The following is a 20,863-nucleotide window of genomic DNA, read 5'->3' on the forward strand; positions in this document are numbered from 1 at the left end:
ATCTCACCTCCTTTCTCATGCACCCCACTATCTGGTGCCCGCTTCACACTCACCCTCCTCCAGAAAGGCTCAGCCCCTGATTCTGTAGTTCCTGAGGCCCCACCCCCGCCCCACAGAAACCAGAGTCCAGGCTGTTAAGACAACAGGAAGGCGGGCAGGAAGGTCAGGGAAGATGGTGCCCCTGCGGGACCGCTTCCATTGTTGCTGCAGCCACCGTCCCTGAACATGCCGTCCCTTGCAGCTTGGGATGGGCCTGCAGCTCAGTTTACAGATTCCTTCCACAAGCTGCCCGCCTCTGCCACTGATGTCTAAGTGCCCATGTATGTCTACCCCGTAAATGCCAACATAACCTGCCTGACAAATCATAGAAAACCAGGAGACTGAGGGTTACTTTTATTTCATCATTTGTGCCAAAGCCCTTCCTGGGGACCTCTCAGGGGAGAGTGGATTTGGGGCGGGTGGGGGCAGCAGCAAGCACCCCCGAGGGCAGGTTATAGCTCTGCAATAAAACCTGGATGTCAGGGCTCAGCCTTGAGCTGTGGTGGCTGAAAGACCAACCTGGTCAACCCCACTGTGTGTGGCCACAAGGACATCTTTGTAGCACAAGCTTCTGCTCTACTCGGAGGCAGAAAGTTACCCGAGTCTTCTCTACCCTGTGTACCCCGACCTCCGTGACAAGAGAGTTTCGTCAAAGGCAGGAAATGCCTTGAACTTCCCAAATATATCAAATTTCCAGTTTTTGAGAAGCTTCTAAGGTTGTTTCCAGTATTCTCTCTTTATCAATAATATGGCAACAGACATCTCTGTCTACAAACCTTTGTTAGAATCTTTTTAAGAATTTAAAATTCAGTCGCCTGCTACTTTTATCCTAGGCTCTGGTCTGCAAACAACTTTGCTTTCCCTTGGGTCTAATTTTTTTTTAAAAGATTTTATTTATTTATTTGAGACAGACAGAGAGCAAGCGGGGGAGGAGCAGAGGAAGAAGGACAAGCAGATTTCATGCTGAGAGCAGAACCTGACGTGGGGCTTGATCCCAGGACCCTGAGATCATGACCTGAGCTGAAATCAAGAGTTGGATGCTTAACGGAGTGAGCCACCCAGGCACCCCACCCTGGATCTAATTTTAACGTCTGAAAAAAAGACTTAATATTTTGGACAATGGGACAAAAATGCTCAGGAAACTTGCTTATTCCCACTTTAATTCAGGAAGGATATTCCTGCTCCTCAGACAGAGGCTTCTAAGTTCTGTCTGCTCCCAAGCATTATTTGGCCTCCTGGGTCACTGGCTTTGGAAGGAAGCAGTGTATTCCTTAATTACATTAACGAATATAAAGGAAATTTCTTCTTAATTTTTTGGGAAATAATATTTTGAAAAAAGATGTGAGGCTTGGTAATGAGCCGGACTAAATGCCAGGTAATAAATAAGCCAGGAACCCCACCTCCCACGTTCTCAACTGGTTGAACATCTGGCATCCCTGGCAAAGTTTTCTCCTGGACTGAGGAAGTTCTGGAAAGTAACTCTTTTTTTCACCTTCAGGGTCGTGAAATTTATACTTGGGTTCTCCATCTCTCCTGTCTTCTCTGATACAGTCCATGGAGACATATTATTTGTAGGGGATTCTAAAAGTCACAGCTTCGAGCCTGAATTTGGATGTTTCTGGTGATTTTTCTAGTTTATTGGCTAGTGAATTCTGGGGAGACTTCTAGCCTGAAGCCTCAGCAAAGACACGCACACTTAGATGGACTGGTGTGTCTGCCACTGCTCTAGCCCCTCACCACCGACCCAGGCTGCATGAGGGCAGCGGGTGGGACAGACTGTGCTGCCAGAAGGTCAGCACGTGGGATGGGGAGATGGCCCTTCATCTGCTGCTCTGGGAGAGTGGGGGCTCTGACTCATGCCTGACAGAGGACACAGCCAGTGTGAGCTCTGCTCTATCTGAGAAGCAGCAGCTGATGGAATGGAAAAGATAATGTTGGTCTGGACAGCAACGGTGACATACTTAGTGCTTCTCTGAGCCAGAGCTGTTTGGAGCACTTCCACATACTCATTCATTTAACCCTCCGAGCAACCCCTCGACGTAGACAGTAACATTATCTTGTCTTTACAGCCAAGGGAACTGAGGCCCAAAGAGTCATGTAACTTCCTCGAGGTCACACAGGTAGGAGATGATGAAGCCAGGCAGTATGATTTTAGCCAGTTCGCCTCTCAAAGGCGTAACAGCGTTCTGCCCGCCAACGAAAAGGCTCAGTAGCCATGAGAAAAACCAGGATCATGTTCGTGGTCCTTGGGCTCAGGTAAGACAGGAAGAGAAAAATGACTCAAGCCCCAGGAATGACTGTGACTCCCGAGTACCTGATGGTATCACGCTCTCCGGTCTCAGAGAATCAAGGACGCTTGATATTCTGATGATGGATATGTGACATGAAGATGGCTCTTTACCATTCATGAGGTACTTAGCCTTCCTCTTCAAAATTTAGAGCTCAAAATTATAACAGAAGTTAAGTATGAAACAGCATCAGGCCCAGAAAGCTTTTAGGTGCATGCTGCAAATTATATATTGTAAACGCTACAGGCCATCATTATAATAACTGCTCTTCCCACAGAACATGGGGGCAACATGCATTTTGAATCCTTAAATTGAAAAGAAATAAATATGTGAAAAAAGAAGCCAGGAAACATCATGAATATATTTCCACTCTCCAGGGTGATGTAAAATAATACCATTTAGAAAATGGCTAGAATTATTCTTTTGAGGTCAGTCTAACGTCACTTGGTAGGAAGAAAAATTCACATTAATTGTAAGCATTTGCACCTGTTGTTTTCCAGCTCTACCTATGCATGGATTTTATTTGCAATAGAAAAACATCTGTGGCTTCTCTATGTGATAACTGCATGTGTGTGTGCGTGCATGCGCACGTGCACGCACACACACACACACACACAATTCTCTATGCATTTAGCAATAATGCAATCACACTTCAAAGACATCTGAGACCTTAAATACATGTTGAACACTTTCCTTGTGGTGGTCTACTTTTTATTTTTATTCTGGTCCTTTAGGTATCCTGCCCCAATAAACAATTTGCCCGAGTAGAATAGCTACAAAAGCTTTCTGTGAATATTTTCCCTAAGTGTAAATTATTGGAAGGCTGTTTATATAATTTATGAAAATCTTTAGTCTTATGTCCTTTTAATTTTGGTGAATCTATCATACTGACAGAATCCTGCTTTTACTCTGTGCTTAAAGATTGGATTTATTTCTTCATCTTATCATGCAGGAGAAGAGAAATGAAATTGTACTTTCAGATGTATGTACTTTCGTTTCTGCACACACTCACTGAGGTTCAACACTTCTATAGTTTTCACTCGAGTTTGTCAAACGTAAAGCGAAACAGGGTCATTCTTTCCATTCAATCCTGGCGGTGTTTTGAGAACATTAATTGTATCATACAAGTTTTTATTCATTCTCAATGATTTGGCTTCTTGAGTATTGTTTGACAACCCCTCCCTTACCCCACGTGCTGGAAACAACCACAGTTTATAAGAATTTTAGGACCACAACATGACTCAATTATTTTTTTGTCTCGATGCTCTCTATTTTGGTTTTTCTATCCGTAATATTTTGGGCTAAATCACTTCAACATGAAAAACGAGCAAGTTTTCCTATTGCCTTTTCTGTCCTACCATCTGCTGGCAGCCAAGTAACTTCTGCAATAGTGTTGCTGAAAGGAAAACCACCAAGGAAGACTGAGGGTCTACAAGATGACCGAATGCAAGAGAAATACAACGTCTGACTGTTACCTGTTGTACAGACTCCCAGATTTGGAGGAGCCCTAGGTGACGTCCTGTACATCCCCCCATCCACTGCTATCACCCTGGGAGAAGGTTCCAGGATCTCTGCACCCATAGGGCTGTTTTCATGACCTCCTGATTCTGTCTCATGCTTCCACTCTTGCTCTCTTCCCCCTGATTTCATTTTGTACAAGAGCAGACTTAAAAAATGTGAGTCGGATTTCTGTCCATTGCCTAACCCCCTCTGTGGTTCCCATGGACTTAGACTATAGTCCAGACTTCTTCCCATGGGCATGTGAAGCCCTGTGCAGCCTGGCTCCTGCCTAGTCCTCTGTCTTAGTCTCAGGCCGCTCTCTCATGTCCCGTCTACCATAGCCACACTGGGCTTCTGTAGAGTTCTTGAACGCTGAGCTCCTTCCTGGACTGCTTTCCTCCCAGATATTTTGCATATCTGGTTTCATCCTATCAAGCAGGAAGGGGCTCCTCTCCCCTCACACCAACACTCTCACACTACTCAGTTTTATTTCCTTCCCACTGAAATAGGAACAAAGAGCTTTTATGGGGGCTGTGGGGTCAGGGGTACATTAGATGTGATCTTGCATTCTTCCTGAGCGAAAGGTTCAGTAACGTTTGGCTAATCCTATGTTGAGGATGTCTTATTTGTGCCCACAGCCCACAAGCTTCTGGCTCCCCAAGATGCCTACAACAGTCCTCCAATCTGCATGTCCAGTATCCCCACCACCAGGACAAAATGAGCACAAGACCTCTTATTGAAAGGCAAGCGCAGCCATCACTTACTGATAGTGGATCCAGACTCAGGTCTGTTCAGGGAGCTGATGATGACAAAGCCGAAGCCTTCGTTCTCTTTGCGGTGAATGACCACATCGCTGGTCTGCAGGCTGTGGGAGGCGAAGCCTTCAGGTGGAGAGGCATTGCTACTGGGGGCAGCGTGGTTGCTGTTGGTGTAGGTGGCGTAGTCACTGCGCGGGGAGCTGTGGTGGGTTGACACGGAGCCTGGACTCCTCCCGTTCTCTGGGCAGGGCTCCCCTGCAATACACAGCGTTCCCGGGCACTCGGTTATTTAACAAGGGTCTTGATGAGTCCCTCTGTGTACTGGGTGCAGTTCTAGACATTGGCATTGTTATAAGACTGGCTGACTGGCTTCTAGTCCCCACGAGCACAGAGCGTTTGGAGGGCTACAAACCTAGCTAGGGAGCACCCAGGTCCAAGCCCCATTCCATTCTTCACAGCAAACACAGCTAACCCCTCATCAACTTCCTCTGTGCTGCTACTAGTTTGTAGCTTCCTCTTGTTAAATCTGCAATCCCCACCCCTACCCCCTGCCCAGGAAAATGCCTGGTTTTAGATAATGAGCTTTTTTTTTCAGATATATTTATTCATTTGAGGGGGGGGAGGTGGGGAGGGGCCGAGGGAGAGGGAGAGGGGAAGCAGACTCCCCACTGAGCAGGGAGCCGCACACGGGGCTCAATCTCACGATCTGACCCTTAAATCACCACCTGAACCAAAACCAAGAGTCAAATGCTGAACCGACTGAGCCACCCAGGAGCCCCTAGATATTGAGCGTCTTAGCTGCATAATTATAACTGATCAAAGATTACAAAACAGGTGGACAGTATCTTAAACTGCATTGTGCACAAGAATTACTTAAAGAACTTGTAAAAACTGTGCATCTTCAGGGTCCATGTGTGGAAAGTGTATTCAGTAGATTTAGGAAGACTGGGCACAGGAGAGAGAAGCCCAGTGAGGTTTCTTTCTAGGGCACCATTGAGCAATGCTGCTGGAGGGGTAACAGCCCAGGATGTCCATGTAAAGAGACTTATCATAGTTTTACTAAAGAAACACGGTTTTATTTAATTTTGTGATATTCTGTTAGCCTAGAAGTGATAATTCACTCCGTGTAGGTGGAAAACATCTTTCTTAAAGGATCTTTCCTTTATTCACTCACTCTAGGATTAAATCTAGCAGTAATGTCAGGCCAAGGGACGATGCATTTTGAATTTCTGAGAGAGGTGTGGGTGGCATTGCTCATTTATATTCTACATTATTACAGAACATTATCAGCCAGATAAACCAAACCCATACTTCCATGAGAAAACAAGCTTATTTACAGGGAGAAGTGATAGAAAGTTGGCAGCCAAGAGAAGCTGCTTTTTAAAAAATGAAAGTTCATCTGTCATTGAGAAAGAATTTTGTCATTTTAATTTAATACCTAGGTTTTGGTATTCTGATTAAGAGAACTGAAGCGGGCACCCAGAATACTGTAATTAGAAATAAGACAGTTTCATCTCATCTTACAATTTGATTAGGGTGCTCAAAAGATGTTTATGGAACAGAGAAATAGTAAGAAGGAAAGTAACCACAATTAATGATTCCTTTTTGGGTCTCTAGATATAGTCTCCTATTTAGAGCTCTGGTAGGGGTCTCACAAGGCAAGTTAAAAATAATTAGCAAAAGTTCCAGTGAAGGCTCTTAACTTGATTAAGTGGCAATTCCATTCTGAAATGAAAAATCAAATTTCAAAAATCAAAAATCATTTAAAAAATCGGGGAGAAAGAACACAGACTACAAGAGATTTTTTTTTGTTGTTGTTCTACTGATATGTAAAGAAAAAGGAGCTGCATTTATTCACATACTCAGATTAAAAAAATCATCTTACAAAAATGTATTCATTTCTTGTTTGTAATAGCAGAATAAGACCCAGGCTGCTGCTTATTATCATTTGATAAATTAGAATTTTTCTGTAAGATTTAATTAATCAGGTTTTAATTAAAGAAAACAAATGGATGCTTTTCATTTGTAAGAACTGTACCGAGGTGAGAGAAGAACAAAATGCCAATGTCAAAGCCTTTCCCTCTTTCCTACCAGAATTTAGAACTGCCTGTACAATGTACCCTCCCCACGAGAAAATATCATCCAAAGACAAGCTGTTACTGTCTTGGTGAAGCACGTGTCCTTTATCAGTCCTTGCGCAAGTTGGAAATAAAGTGATTAGGGATAGTCAGGAGGAAGAAAAACAAAGAATTATTAGGCTGCACAACATTAAACTGAAAATCTCCCCGAGTTATTGGACCAAATCGGTAACTAAATGTCATAGGCAGTGACAAGAGAGATCTCATTTTCTGGCTGTCATATTTTAGGGGGTTGAGTGTTGTGCCTGTCACTAAAGCAGCAACAAAGGAAAATGATCTGTCTCTGCAGCAAGTGGCTGGGAGGGGCTCTGCCACGGGTTCTAGAGGGAGAAAGAACGACATCGACTAATCAACGTGAATGGTCCCTGAGGAAGGGGAAGAGTCCAAAACATTAACAGAATACCGTTCTATTGCTTTTGGACTTGTCTTTCAACCTCTAGAACAAAGTTCTTCATCTTTAACAACATGAGCACATTTGATACCAGGGAGTTAAGATTTCCAATGGGCCATTTTGAGGGATAGAATTGATTCCGCAGTTATTTTTCTACTCAGCGGGCTCTAGATCCAAATGTGACTGTCTTCTTGCCAACGACCCTTTCTGGGGTAGTGTGCGAACAGCGTTGTTTTAGAAGAATACAGTGAATGTCACAAAGTGACTAAATACCATGTTTTTTTTTTTTTTTTTTTTTTTTTTGTTGTTGTTGTTTTTTAATTCACTACCTTCCAGCATCCCTGACCCATCCTTCTGGCTCTCACACAAATGGGTGTATAGAATTCGGGCCATTAGTATCTACTTAAGCCAAATAATTCATTTTTAGGTTGAGCTTCTGTTTTGTCCTCACCAGTCAGACTGGAAGCCATCCCTGAGCTGGCTGGCAGAGGTCTCTGTTTGGGAAGGCAAGCGTTGTTGGCGATGCCATCCAGGTGAGTTGGTTTCCACAAGAACAGTGCGCCACTGGCCGGGGGCTGCTCCTGGCCTGCAGACCCATCTGTGATTTGTGTCCAGTGCTGGGCTATACTTTGTCTAATAATTGTTAAAACTGATTGCCAATGTTTTTAAAAAGGGAGATTTTACAGAAATGTGGATTTCCAATTTCTCTTGAAATACCTCGCAGTTCTTAGCCAGAGCTGGGCAGTGGCTACTCCCCTTACTGAGTTTGAGTTTGCAAGCCAACACGGTGCCAACCACCCCCAGTGTCGCCTGCAAATTCCTGACTTACTCGTCTCCCGGTAGAGCGAGGAGGATGGCAGGGCCAAAGGGACTTGTTCAACCAGAGCCTTTGCTTCCCTTCCAGATCACATGCTGGCTACCAGGACTCCAGGGTTCTGTAGCAAACACAGCCTGCCTGCTTCCAGGGTATTCGTGGGCCCCTTCTCAAGGCTGTACCCTAGAAGCATGATAGCACTGGAGATGTCTTGTCTCGAAGCGTGGCTTAGGCTATGGGGCATGCTGGCCCAGGCTGGAGTGTCCACATGCAATGTGCATCCTCACGGGACCTGATGGCGCAGGGGGCAGCCCACAGGCTGTGGCCCCACCAAAGCCAGAGGCTGGCCTGCCTGCAAGGCATTTGAGTGTGTGCATTCCTGGTCTAGACTCCTCAAAGCAGACAACTTATTTAAATGGGTGACATGCTCACAGACAAAGAAGAAGGGAACATGTTTAGAATTGACGAAAAGTGTAGTAACCAGGACCAGGGAATCCACTGGCACCCTAAACAATGGCTAAACTTTTCAGCCAGCTGACAAGAAAACCTCTCTTTCTTGGCACTAAGCCAAGAGTCAGACTTTCCCTTAGATGTGAGAGAAAAGTACTGATGAATAGCTTTAGGACAGACTCTAACGTGTTTTGATTAAGTCATAAAATGTTCTTTCACATCAATTCTAGATTGACACATTAGGAAATTCCTCAGAGACACCCTTCTCTCAGACGAATAGTGTGTATTCAAAATAATGTGTCATTAGGTTGAACGTCTCAAAGCTGAGCTACTAAACATATAAATATTTATACTTCAGTGTTATAATTAAAGCCACTCTTCTACCATCCTTGGGGTGAAAATAGCTAAACACTGGAGCTGGTGGTATGGATAAGACATCTCTCAAAACTAGTTGATTTTTTAATTTTTTTAAAAGATTATTTATTTATTTATTTGAGAGAGAGAGTGAGTGTGAGAGAGAGAAAGCAAGAGTGGGGAGAGAGGCAGAGGGAGAGGGAGAAGCAGACTCCCCGCTGATCAGGGAGCCCGACATGGAGCTCGATCCCAGGACCCCAGGATCATGAAGGCAGCCGGTTAACTAACTAAGCCACCCAGGCGCGCCTAACAACTAGTTTAAAGTGTAAGATCTGTGCTGTACTTATCTGGTAAATCAAATTGGATGCATTATTGGATGTTTCCTTCCTTTACTTCACAGTTTCTCCTTTTTGAGGATCTACCTTGTCCTTGCCTCACTGAAAACTTTGCCTTTCTGTCTTTAATGTGTACACTTTAAAATATTTTAATATTTATAGAAGGCTTTTGCGTTACTTTAATTTTTGCCCAATGTAACTAACCAGGCGGTATCCCTCCTAATAGATTTAGTAGTTTTCTCTTGAGCGTTAACTTGGAAGCCAGTGCCTGGTGCCTTCTGAGGAGAGACAGGACATTTGTACAAGCCGAGGCAAGCATGAGGCTGAAGGCTTTAACCTCTCTGACCCCCTTCTTCCCAGCTCCTGATACCGCTCCTTTGTTCGAGAAGGCGGCAACTCTGTCCCTCTTCCCACGCATCTTCTGTCTCTCACAAGCTGATCGCTTGCTTCCTTCAGCTTTGAACCATCTCACTGTAAGCCAGGCTCGCACCTCCCACCGCCTTTGCTTGGGAAAGCACAATAATAATGGTAACAGCCCTTGAAAAGGCATCTTCACTGTCACATCCATTTGTGGCTGTCCTTTCTCGCTGCTGGAGGAACAGCAGCTATGAAGAAAGGCTGCCTTCCTATGCTTTTAAAAAATCTGTTCCATCCTATTTCTAGGCATTTACTTTACTACCAAAGTATCCTTTCCTGAATTTAATCATTTGCAATACTGATGAAGCTTTCAAGGAAGAGTGAGCTGAATTAACTTGGAAACTCTCCTAGTGTGAACAAGCGGTCTGCAGCTGAACATTTTCAAAAATTAAATGCACTTGAAATGCACTTGAAAGCCTAAATGAGTAAAGTTGGTAAGAACTGCAGCAAAGAGCATCTTCACGAAAGTCACATGATCCACAAATTGCAAGAATACATTTTTGTAGCATTTGGCATACACTCCAATAGCTTGGGTTGATTAAAACAAAATTTAATTTGCAATAATCAGCTGGTAGCAAAGGGAGCATGAAATTATGTTGGTGCATTGGTTTTGCACCTTGCAGTATATTTCCTTGTAAATCAGGTATCTTTTTAATTTATCTTTGGGTTACAGAACATATAGCACAGCAAACTTTTTATTAAAAATCACTCTTAGGGAGAGAGACAGTTAAATGTTACCAAGTAAACACTATCTTCCTCCTGGCATCTTGCCCAAGGATAAGGCATAATTCAAGGTGTTTTACTTCTTTGGGTCAAGTGGTATGCCATGAATTTCTGAAGATGAATGGCACAGGATATATAGCAGTCTCTCCTGGTGAGGGCTGACAATTCTTCTGACTTGCCCTTTTAAATGATTGCCCTTGATCAAAGTCTAGTTTCTAGAAGACTTGAATAGAAAACAGTTTTTAGTTCGATTAATAAGCCTTATCTTCCCTAGTCATTCACAGCCTGTGATTAGCCAGTGGCACCCCCCACCCCCCTCTTTTTTGATTCAGATGCATTATAATAATAACACATATGGAAGACTACTTAGGTTAGGGAGTGACGTTTGCTAACGGTTGGTCTCACGTCTTTGAATTCCCTGGGAGGAGGCCCGAAGGTGGGATAAAGCAAGAAGCACTGGCTGAAGCCAAGAGCCTCTGCATTGTCACTGACTCACTGCAGACTCCTGGGCAAGCTAGCCAACCTCTGGGCCTTGGTTTCCTTATCTGTAACACGAGGGAGCTCCTGCCGCCGAGGTCCTTCCTAATCTGTCTGAGGAGAGCCAGGGGGCTGAGCAGAGAGGCCAGTGGCCACAAGGGCGGCAGGTGACAGAACATCATTGGTGCTTTCCTCCTGTAATTCGCAGGGCGAAGTGCAGGCAGTTTGGGACCCTACTGCCAACGTTACTGAGTGCTTAGATTATGAAAAATAGTTGAGTTTTGTAACAGACATATTCATAAAAATATAAACCTTTTGGGGGGGGAATGAGATGGTGGAATCGTATTATGACTGTGAAGACAGACTTTTTAAAAGTGAAGTCTTTGGTGGATTCTTTTATGATGCTAGGGAATAGCTGTAAAGGGCATAATTACTTTTAATTTACCGGTTTCATAAGTTTGGAGTTAAATGAATTGTGTTTTCTCAGAGTGACGTAGAGCTGTATTTTTGTAATGGTTTTATTGTCACCTTTTATCAGGCTCCACAATGGAGGCGAATTTTCCATCTTAGTTGCCTTATGATGGTATCGAAATGCTGTGGTTCTTGGTTTGTAAACACAATGAGGAACATTTTCCAAAGCTATATTCTCCGCAACCGTAATGTTCCTCTTATAACCAGCATCCACCAAAGAGCAAAGAGCATACACATCTTAAATTAGCCCCAGGCTCTGCTAGAAATTTTTAATGACTGCCCTGAAAATGTAGGGCTGAGAGACTACTTGGAATTATAGTGGGGTGAAAATCTGCATTTTCACAATCATGGTTACATGTGGAAGATCTAGGCTGACTTTTGTCCTTGTTTAATATAGAAATTGATTTAAAATTTTGTTTCAAGTGTCCTTACCATGTCCCACAAAAGCATTTCACCACCTGACCCCCAAGCCTCCCTGCTGGCTTGAGCCACACACCTCCACAGAGCATCTTCCTTCTCACAGTGAGGTTGACCTGCCCATTTCGGGCTGCATGGTGCATCAGGTCGATGACATAGCGGTGGGTCTTGCCAGCCACTGGAATCCCGTCGACATAGACGAGCTCGTCTCCTGGGTGCAGGCGGCCGTCTCTGTCGGCTGAACCCATGGCAATGACAGCGCCAATCAAAATCTAAAGAAGCGTGAGAAGGAAAGGATATTTACATTTCAACTTTTTCCCCCCACACATATATAATTTCTTTATGTAAATATAATCATGGATAATAATATTTATATATAACTTCCTTATATATAAATATAATTATAGACCATAATATCATATATACATATAATTTCTTTATATGTATGTACAACTTGGTGGAAGATTTTATTCCCACATTCTGCCCCTGACTCCAAACCTGAGCATGTACTTGAAAAATGAAAAATGAGGGGCCTTTCCCACTCTTCCAGGTTGTTAACTCCTTTCAAATAAGTAAATGTTTTGAACTCGCTGCTGATGGCCACGAGGTCTGGGGGACACTTGCTTCCTGGTGCACCAGTTATCACCCTTAAGGAAAATTCTAACCCCAAGTATTCTGATGTTATTGGCCACTGTGCATGTAACGAATTGGGGATTGAATCCTGGCTCCACTTCTTGTTTGTGTGGCCTTGGGCAAGTCTTAGCCTCTGAGAACCTCAGTTTCTTCATCGGCAAAATGAGGAAATAAAGTAGTGGGAGCTGCTTTATGGACTTTTTGGGAGGACTGAATGAAATAATGCATGTAAAGGATTTAACTTTGCTCATGGCACATACTGAGTGCTCAAAAAAGGGCAGGGCAAACTAGCTGCTGCATATTATGAAACTGATAACGGTTCAATTTTTTTTTTTTTTTTTGCTTTGCTTTGCAAGGCTGGAGGTAAGGAGAAAATAAAATAAAACAAAGTAAAACTCACAGTTGGCTTTTCTGGCCAGGTGACTTAAAAAAAGTTTCAGTCAGACCTCCTCCCGATTTTTGCTCTATTCCTTTGAATAGTTCCTTGGAGCACTGTCCTCTGTGTAAAGGACATTCCCAGTTTTGCCTGTCCCCTGAAATGCTTCTGCTGTTTAGGTGACTCTCACACCAAGAAATGAGGAGGAACATATCTGGGAAATGTCTGCATGGGAATTACCCTGAGCCAGGGACTGTCACGAAAGACATAATATAAGATTTCCCACTTCCCACTAGAAACACTCAGGTTAGTGTCCATTAACGAGGCCTTTTTTTTTTTTTTCCTTCTCGGAGAAAAAACAATAGCACTAAATATTTTAGTTTCACCGTTTAACCTACGATTTTTCCAACACATGGACAATGGATATCCTATTTCTTTTGACAAATGGCTTAGCCATACAGCATCCGAAGGCAGTTGTAACCCCTTAGCCTGATCATATTACAGAAGCTATTGTCTAAGTTCTAAGTCTTTATAAAAGGATCCCTTGCTCACAGATGGCTTTCTTTCAGGCACAATGATTTCTTTCAAACCCTGGATCTGTGGATCCCAGCTTTTCTGCAGAGCTGCCCCATCGTGACGGCAGGCTTGTGTATCTCAGGCGTGACAACAGACTGATTCTTACGTGGTCACACTGCTTGGTGTGGTCTGTCAACAGGGCAACCTGACGTGAATGCCTAGGACGTCTTGGGTATACGCAAAATCAGAGGCTGAAGAGTATTCTCTTTTCCCGAAGACTTCCTAGCCTTGGTCCACTGAACAGCTGTCTTTCTCCATAGGAATGACAATTCTCTATGACTACAGCTACTTTTTCCCTATTCCTGGGGCTGGGCTGGGGATAGATTTGCTTCCACACTGAATTTTGGTACTCTGAGGAGGGATTCATTATTGCCATCACAAGGAAAATCTCAGGGTACGGTGAGGTTCTTTCCCTGCAACATTCCTCACCCATTTCCTACAGGCCAGCAGCTGGGCATGCTTGCTTCTGACATTCTCCCTTTCTCTTACTGTCATGTCAACCTGAATTTAAGAGTTTCTTTCTAAAGATGTTCCAGTCTATTCTTCAAAAGACTGAACCCGCTAAGGAGCCCTTCAAAGATTTGCTAAGTGCTTTGTGAGAAAGCCAGTTAAAATGAATGTTTATGTTTCTCCACGGCCCCGTGAAAAGCTGTATTTAGCTGGGTTAGTCCCCCCAAATGCTTCAACCTTTAGATTTCCTATGTGCTTTAGTGAGAGAGTTTACAGCTAGTTACAGAGAAGAAAATGGCGCGTGAGCTTCTTGGCTGGTTAATTATCAACTTGAAGCTATAGTTCTGACTCTCACTGAGAAAAGTGAACCAAAATATAGGTCACATCTGAGAAAGCTATGGCTCCAATTAGGCCCTCTACAAAAATAGTAAAAACAAAATTTCACTTAGGGGGAAAAAAAAAACACCCCACCAACCCCCCACCCCCGGCCCCAAATTTCACATTGGAAAATTCCCATTCCTCCCTTGCTGTAAGCAGACAGCAAAGATATACAGATGCCCTTGAAGTTATCTTCTTTGTTACTAGGTGATACCAGTTTTAGTATCACCTAAACTAGTATCACCCGTTAAAAGGAAAATCCTAGTAAAATATCTGCTTTTCTGCCGCATTGCTGGGATACGAGTACTAATTAATTAATTTATTTAGCAAATATTAATTGAACCCACAGGCACTTTTGGGTGTTAGGAATTCATCTGTGAACAATAAAGACAGACCCCTGCCCTTATAGAACTCCTAATCTAGTGGTCAGACAATAATAAGTGTAATAAGTTCTGTTGTATGCTAGCAGGCATGCACCACGGAGAAAAGGGAGCAAGGCGGGGTGGTGGGTGGGTGTCAGTCACGTGGCCGATGTGGTGGGAACCCTGTCCTCACTCCACACACCCCTCCTTCTAGCCTCACTGGATCCTTCAGCCTGTGTAGACCCACTCATCAGTTTTCTCACTGCTCTTGGAGGAGTTCCGTATCTTGTCCTTACTGCTTTGGCCCTGAAGGAAGAACTTTGTGGCAAAATAGCTCTAAAAAGACTGCCCCCTGGCCCCATGAACAACCGATCCACGGCCTTAGCTTTTCAACTGCCTTCTCTAAAAAACAAAAGAATCACAACTCCACAACTCTATCTTACAGGCTGGGAGGGCATGGAACAAAACGGAGTATTTGATATGAAATAATAGCAATTCGCATTCAAGCGGCTGGTACCCTTGTCAGCCCGGGGGAAAAGCTAACACAAAGAAAGGAAAACGAAAACAAGTAAGAAACAGACAAAAGCAAAATCATACGTGCAGTCCTTTTAACTCCTTTAATCCTTTCCTGCTCTACCTAATGCAAATCCAACCCCGGTAGGTCTGAGCTGCAAACCTGACAATGTGGCAAGCCCATTTCAGGCTCCTGCCTTCTGAAACTTCTCTGCAAGTGTGCACAGACTCTCTGGCCAAGGAGTCTGTCTATCATTACCTCTTCTTTCTATGAACAGTTTTTCTCCATTGCAGCGTTTTCTAAATCTTTCCACCTTGATGCCTTCCCATCTCTTTTCGGCTCACAGTTGGATATCCCATTTTTGTTCCTTTCTGGCAATTTTTCATTTCTTTCTATTTCTATTGTTATTTAACTGTGGAAAGTATTTCCTCTTGCAGGAAAAATGCCCATATACTTTGTTGGAGTTGGAGTCCTGCTGTTCATTATTTGCCAAAAGCTATGTTGTCGTGTTTAATGTGCACCCTGAGATGTCAGTACCATTTTGTGTATATGGAGGCAGAAACCTGTTTGATGTAATTTATGAGGCCTCCTGTGGTTGGGGACCAAGTCACCTCATGCGCCTCTCCCTTTGTAGCACATCAGCAATTAAATGAGGCCAGCACATTTTGTTTATATATTATCTCTGGGCTCACAATGGAGGAAAGCAGGAAGGAAAGGCTTATGGGAAATCTTTACAGTAGACTCTCTTTCTGAACATGGTCTTTCTGAGGTGCAACATTCTGGTCTTCAAGGCATTACTCTCTGCCTTTGCTTGCTTTAGGAAGATCTAGCCTTCTACTTAAATGGCCTAAGGGTCAAAATTGTAACTTGCAGCCCGCGTGTGTCTTAAATCATTCAAATGAAAGAATAAACCAGAATAAATCTAAATAAACACAACGGGGATAACCAACAATCCACGTAATCTGAGGAGGCTTATCATAGATACCGGATGCCTGCCCACTGCAAGGGAGAAAGGACTCCGGAGTCAAAGTCAATGTTCAGAAGGGTTGGGAACCTGGGAGTGTGTGCACTGACCAGGCGCAAAACTGTCCAGAGGCCGCATTCACACACCGGAACTTCATTTTGAGTAATATGTGTTCCGTCTGGGCAACAATTTTACTGCTTCAGTGCCAGGCAAGTATCAGCCAGACCCCTCCCTTCTTGAGCTGCCTGAGACCGTGCTTTCCCTGTGAACAGTCATGCAGTCCCTCCTACCCCTGGGGGAGGAGGGAGAAACTGGTGAAGACAGTATTTCCTGAATGTGGTTCTAGTTTACCTCCAAAGCGACAAAGCGTGAGCCTATGGGGGAGAGGGGTTCCAGCAACGTAAGAATTTCATATTTCAAAGACTGTACTGAAGTAAGCACCATGGGAAGAATTGGAACTTTATTTCTTTTACGTTTATTTCATAGTTTAATCTCTTGTTTGTCCTTATCATATAAGGGAAGGAACCTGATAATATGCTTAGGGCTTGTAAAAGCATGAGCTGGCCCTGGCTGAAGATTCCTTTGGTGCAAAGTGTTCATCTTTCGTCCAGTCCTCTGGGATGGGAGTGTCAAGGACAGTGGACTAAAGGAATAACACAGACACGCGGGTGTCTTGGGAACTGTGGCCATGTTTAGTTTAAAAGGGACCACCCCTTAGCTCCGGTTGGTTGTTGTCAGTGAGGAAGATAATAAGCCCAATGTTGCTAGATCTATTTTTCAAGAGAATATATATGGAAATCTGAATTTTAAACATGTGAAATTAGTTGGCATTCCACAATTTTAAAACACTGGATTGAGCAAAGCATGTTGTAGGGTTCCTAGGACACCATCCCTGACTCTAGGATGACACCATTTAAATTCTACAGAGCCTGTAAAAGCATCGAGGGGCCTCAGAAAATGTAAACTCCAGATTACTTTTTTTTTTTTTTCCTGAGAGGTTCAGGTGACAGTTTGGCTTGGTGAAGAGGACTCTTTCTTCAGTTCCGTTTAGCAAATATCTATTACGTCGGGCTCTGTGCTGGGCTTGGAAGATACAAACACCATCAAAACATGGTCCTTGCCTTCAAGGAGCTCACGGATTGGTAGGAGGGAAAACGTATGTCAGTCAGTGCATTCTGGAACAAATAAGAACCTCGTCTTTCTGGTGGAGCTCCCTTAGGTTGTTAAGTTTGAAGCATTATGTTAGTACGAATATAATGGATTGTAATGAATTTACCCTTAAATGCCCTACAAAAGTCTCAGTATCCCCCAGAATGCGATAAAAATCACCTTAAAGTGCCATTACTTCCTTCGCTTAGTGTCTTTTAAACATATAGGTGTACAATAAAGAATTTAGCCTGAGTCCAAAGAGAGGTCTGGCTTTTCCTGAAATGTAACCTTTAGACCATTGGAACAGGACTATCTTTGATCATTGTGAGACCCTTGTACTGCACCTGAGAGTTTATGCTAATGAGGAGACTCATGGTGGGTACCAGTAGTTTATGCTGAAGGAGATAACTCAGGGTGGAGCAGCCACACCCAGTCTTGGGGGCGGGGTCGGCACAGGCGCTGACCAGACAAGAAAGACCAGCCACATGATTAGAGGGTTGTGCCTTTGAACCTTATGACATCAGCCTGACCTCTGGGAAGGAGAGGGGCTGGAGATTGAGCTCAACCACCTCAGTGACTCAATCACTCGTACTCACATAAGCCCCCAAGAAAAACTCTGGACACCAATACTTGGGTGAGCATCCCTGGCTGGCATCGATGCGAGGAGGGATAACTTGTCCCTGAGGATGATGGGAGCTTTGCACGCGGAACCCTTCCAAACTTTGTCCTATGGGCCTTTTTTTTTTATTTTTATTTTTATTTTTTTGGTTGGTCCTGATTTGTACCCTTTTAGTGTAAAATGTAATCATAAGTACGGCACTTTCCTGAGTTCTAGGAGTTGTTCTAGTGAATTATCAAACCTGAAGGAGGCCATGGAACCCCCAAATTTGCAGCTAGTGTCTGAAGTGAGGCAGATTCTTCCCTCAGACTTTGCAACTTTGCAAAATCATTGGAGCCGTTGTCAGGAATGGGGGCAGACTTGGCAGTCTGGAGGACTGTGACCTTAACCTCCAGTTTGGCTGATGGCACGCTATTCATTTATGGGGACACCGACGGAGAATGAAAAGGGAAGGATGAAGTCCCTGCTTAGGGGGAATTTTAAATCCCACTGCTCAAACTAAATAGGGAGACATATGAACAGGTTAGAGAATGATCCTGAAGGAAACTAAGACAAATACTCTGTGGAAGCCAGAGGTTAAATGTTTACATATGTGAAGGAACTGGATACTATTTCTGGTTCTTTCTAGACAAGTTACAGAGAGGAGTAAGGCTGCCGCCTGACCAGGTGACCGAGGATCCCTGGTAAACTCAGAATCAGGTGGCCGATAGAGGGGGACAAGTCTGTGAAAGGGAGCGGAATGTAACTTTGTTCCTTCTGCCTGTGACATGAGATCCTTAATTTAGTCTCTGGATAAATAAGTCCCAAGTTATTTGTGCCCTATATTTTACCTTAGCACTCTCTTTCCTCCCAAAGCACTAGTTGGGAAATTCAGACAACCTCCATGGTAAATGCACTTTCACATCTCTGGCAGCTGGGGAATTAGTGATCTTGTGGTTGACTGATGCTGAATTTTAACCCCCTAAATTAGGAAATAAGTCTTTTTTCCTGGAGTTCCCTCATCCTTGGAGTCTAAGCTCAGCTCCTCAACATTTTTCCTAGTTAGGGGCTCTCATCAATCATCTGGTCCAACTCCGCTCGAAGGGCCGAGGAACCTCTCTGGGGTTCCTGTCAGGTTCTTGTCAGCTCCGCTTGAATACTTCTGTGCGGAAGGAGCTCACTGTCTACCAAGGCAATGGACCTCACTTTGGGACAGTTTTCATTTTTACAGATTCCTTTCATTTGTTAGATTAACTTTTTTCTCCTGAAGATTTCTGCCCACTTTTGGTTCTGGTTTTATTTTCTGTAACAACTGACCAACAAGACAAATGATGATGATAAACATGCACTCAACACCTGATAGGATCCAGGCACAATACCAAGGGGTTTGCCTATGCTATCTTTAATTCTTAAAGCTCTCTCTCTGTGAGAGAGGACTATTGTGTTTTTCATCTTACAGATGAGGAAACAAGCTTACAGCTTAAATCTCTTGCATGAGCTGGAATGGGGTGTCATTTATTTAAACCTTCCATGGACCTGACTTAGTCATATTGGGTACCATTTAAGACACATCTTTTACAATGAGTATTTTATGGCTGGTATTTTGATACATGTGCATAAATCTAGCTTTGTTGAGTTTTCTGTATATTATTTTGCGCTTTGACTCTGGTGTATAATGAGGGGTGTGTGTGTGCACGCGCGTGCAGGTTTAATTTTTCCAGAGCCTTTCTCAAATTCTCAATATCGTGCCAACTGAAGTTCGCTTTGTGAACATCTTCTAATGGTAATCCCTTAATTTGAATCTGGCTGAGATTCTGCAGCATTGAGCTTGATTTTACTTCTGTTTATCCCTGTGTTTTCTCTCCCTTGTACTTTTGATTGCGAACGTACATAATTCTGCTGGTCCAAGTCACCCCTTCACGTGTATCTTCTGTCATACCACGTGTTTACCTTGAATCACTGTCCAGAGTGACCAGGGGTGCAATACAGTTAAGTAACTGAACTATTCAAGAGGAATTCAATCCATTCTGAGAACGAGTAGTGTCCCCTCTTAATGTATGTACATTAATTTATGATGATATATAGGCATGGAAACACCGACATGTTTTGAGAACTTAAACAGTAAGAACACAAACCTCGAACTTTTTGTTTTTTGAGCCTTCAAAGATTTTCTTTTAGATTCATAGCGAATGATATTTCTCCTGATGCACACACAGAGTATATAGCCCACAGTGTGGAAATAAAGTGGTTTCAACTTACAGGCTGCCCAGGCTCATCTCCCCCGAGGATTCTGAAGCCAAATCCAGACTCCATCCTGCGAAGGTGAACATCCAGCTCCTTATAATCTGGACCTGGTATAAAGGAGATCCTATTGAGTAATGAATCCTGTCTCTTCCCCGCTCCCTGAGAAACCGAACACACCAATGATAAATTAATTTTGTGGATGTGATTAATGAGAGTGCTGTTAGAGTTGGTGGAGAGCAGAGAGGATAAAAAAAATGTGGTAACAAAAAAGTTCCAAAATTAGATAGTCTCTGGATTAACAGTGATCAAACAAGGGCATTACTAGGGTATCACCATAGGCAGAAAGAACATACAAATTTCCTGACTCAAAAAAACCAAAAAACAAAAAACAAAAAGACGATGCCTCTATAATTCTTTATCTTCCTGAGAGCATTCCGATTGCTCTCAAGAAGACTGGCTGTCACTTTGAGGATGTTTACTCTGACTAGAATGATTGTTTCAAAAGTATGAGAGAAGAGATGACATCCTGGAACTACCTGGTAGAGTACTGCCTAATAACTTACAAATATCTCTTTATGTCTTGATGCATCCCATTTCGTGTGTGTCAGGCGGGGGTGGGGGGAGATACAAATTTATGCCTAATTGTCTTTTTGAGAATTGTAAAAATTAGAAAAAAAATAGAATTGAAACTTTTCTGTATTGGGAGTTTGAGTGAAGTTTTTATTTTCAGACAAACTCCTTTAGGTTTTTCATAACTCAGGGGTAGAAATTTGCCTGGTGTAAGTGAACTCTTATCTCCCCAGACATTTTACAATGTGGAAGACACTACTGGTTTTACTAGTGTATTCAAGATAAACTAGAAGAGGGATACTTCTCTGCAGTTAGCTGAAAGAACAGAAATGTAGTTAAAAATAAGCTGGGAGACTCCTGGATGTCAATGTTTTCAATCCTAGGATAAATACATGAAAAGTGTAAGACCTCTTTTGACTTTTGAAGGAGAACGTGATTTATGTTTACGCATTACCCCTGGACCTTTGAATCCTTCTC

At 43.2% G+C, this 20,863-nt stretch overlaps 1 protein-coding gene across 1 annotated transcript in view; it reads right to left on the reverse strand.

Moving 5' to 3' along the window:
• MAGI2 (membrane associated guanylate kinase, WW and PDZ domain containing 2) overlaps positions 1–20,863 on the reverse strand; it is a 555,911-nt gene that overhangs the window by 116,220 nt on the left and 418,828 nt on the right. Inside the window, exons 13-15 of the mRNA XM_035723209.1 lie at positions 19,832–19,923; positions 11,652–11,844; positions 4,592–4,840 (exon numbers count right to left, since the gene is read on the reverse strand). Of these exons, the coding sequence (XP_035579102.1) occupies positions 4,592–4,840; positions 11,652–11,844; positions 19,832–19,923 (534 nt within the window). The remainder of the gene's footprint in view (positions 1–4,591; positions 4,841–11,651; positions 11,845–19,831; positions 19,924–20,863) is intronic.

Source organism: Zalophus californianus, chromosome 12 (genome assembly GCF_009762305.2).
Source record: "Zalophus californianus isolate mZalCal1 chromosome 12, mZalCal1.pri.v2, whole genome shotgun sequence".
In the NCBI taxonomy this organism is placed as follows: Eukaryota; Metazoa; Chordata; class Mammalia; order Carnivora; family Otariidae; genus Zalophus; species Zalophus californianus.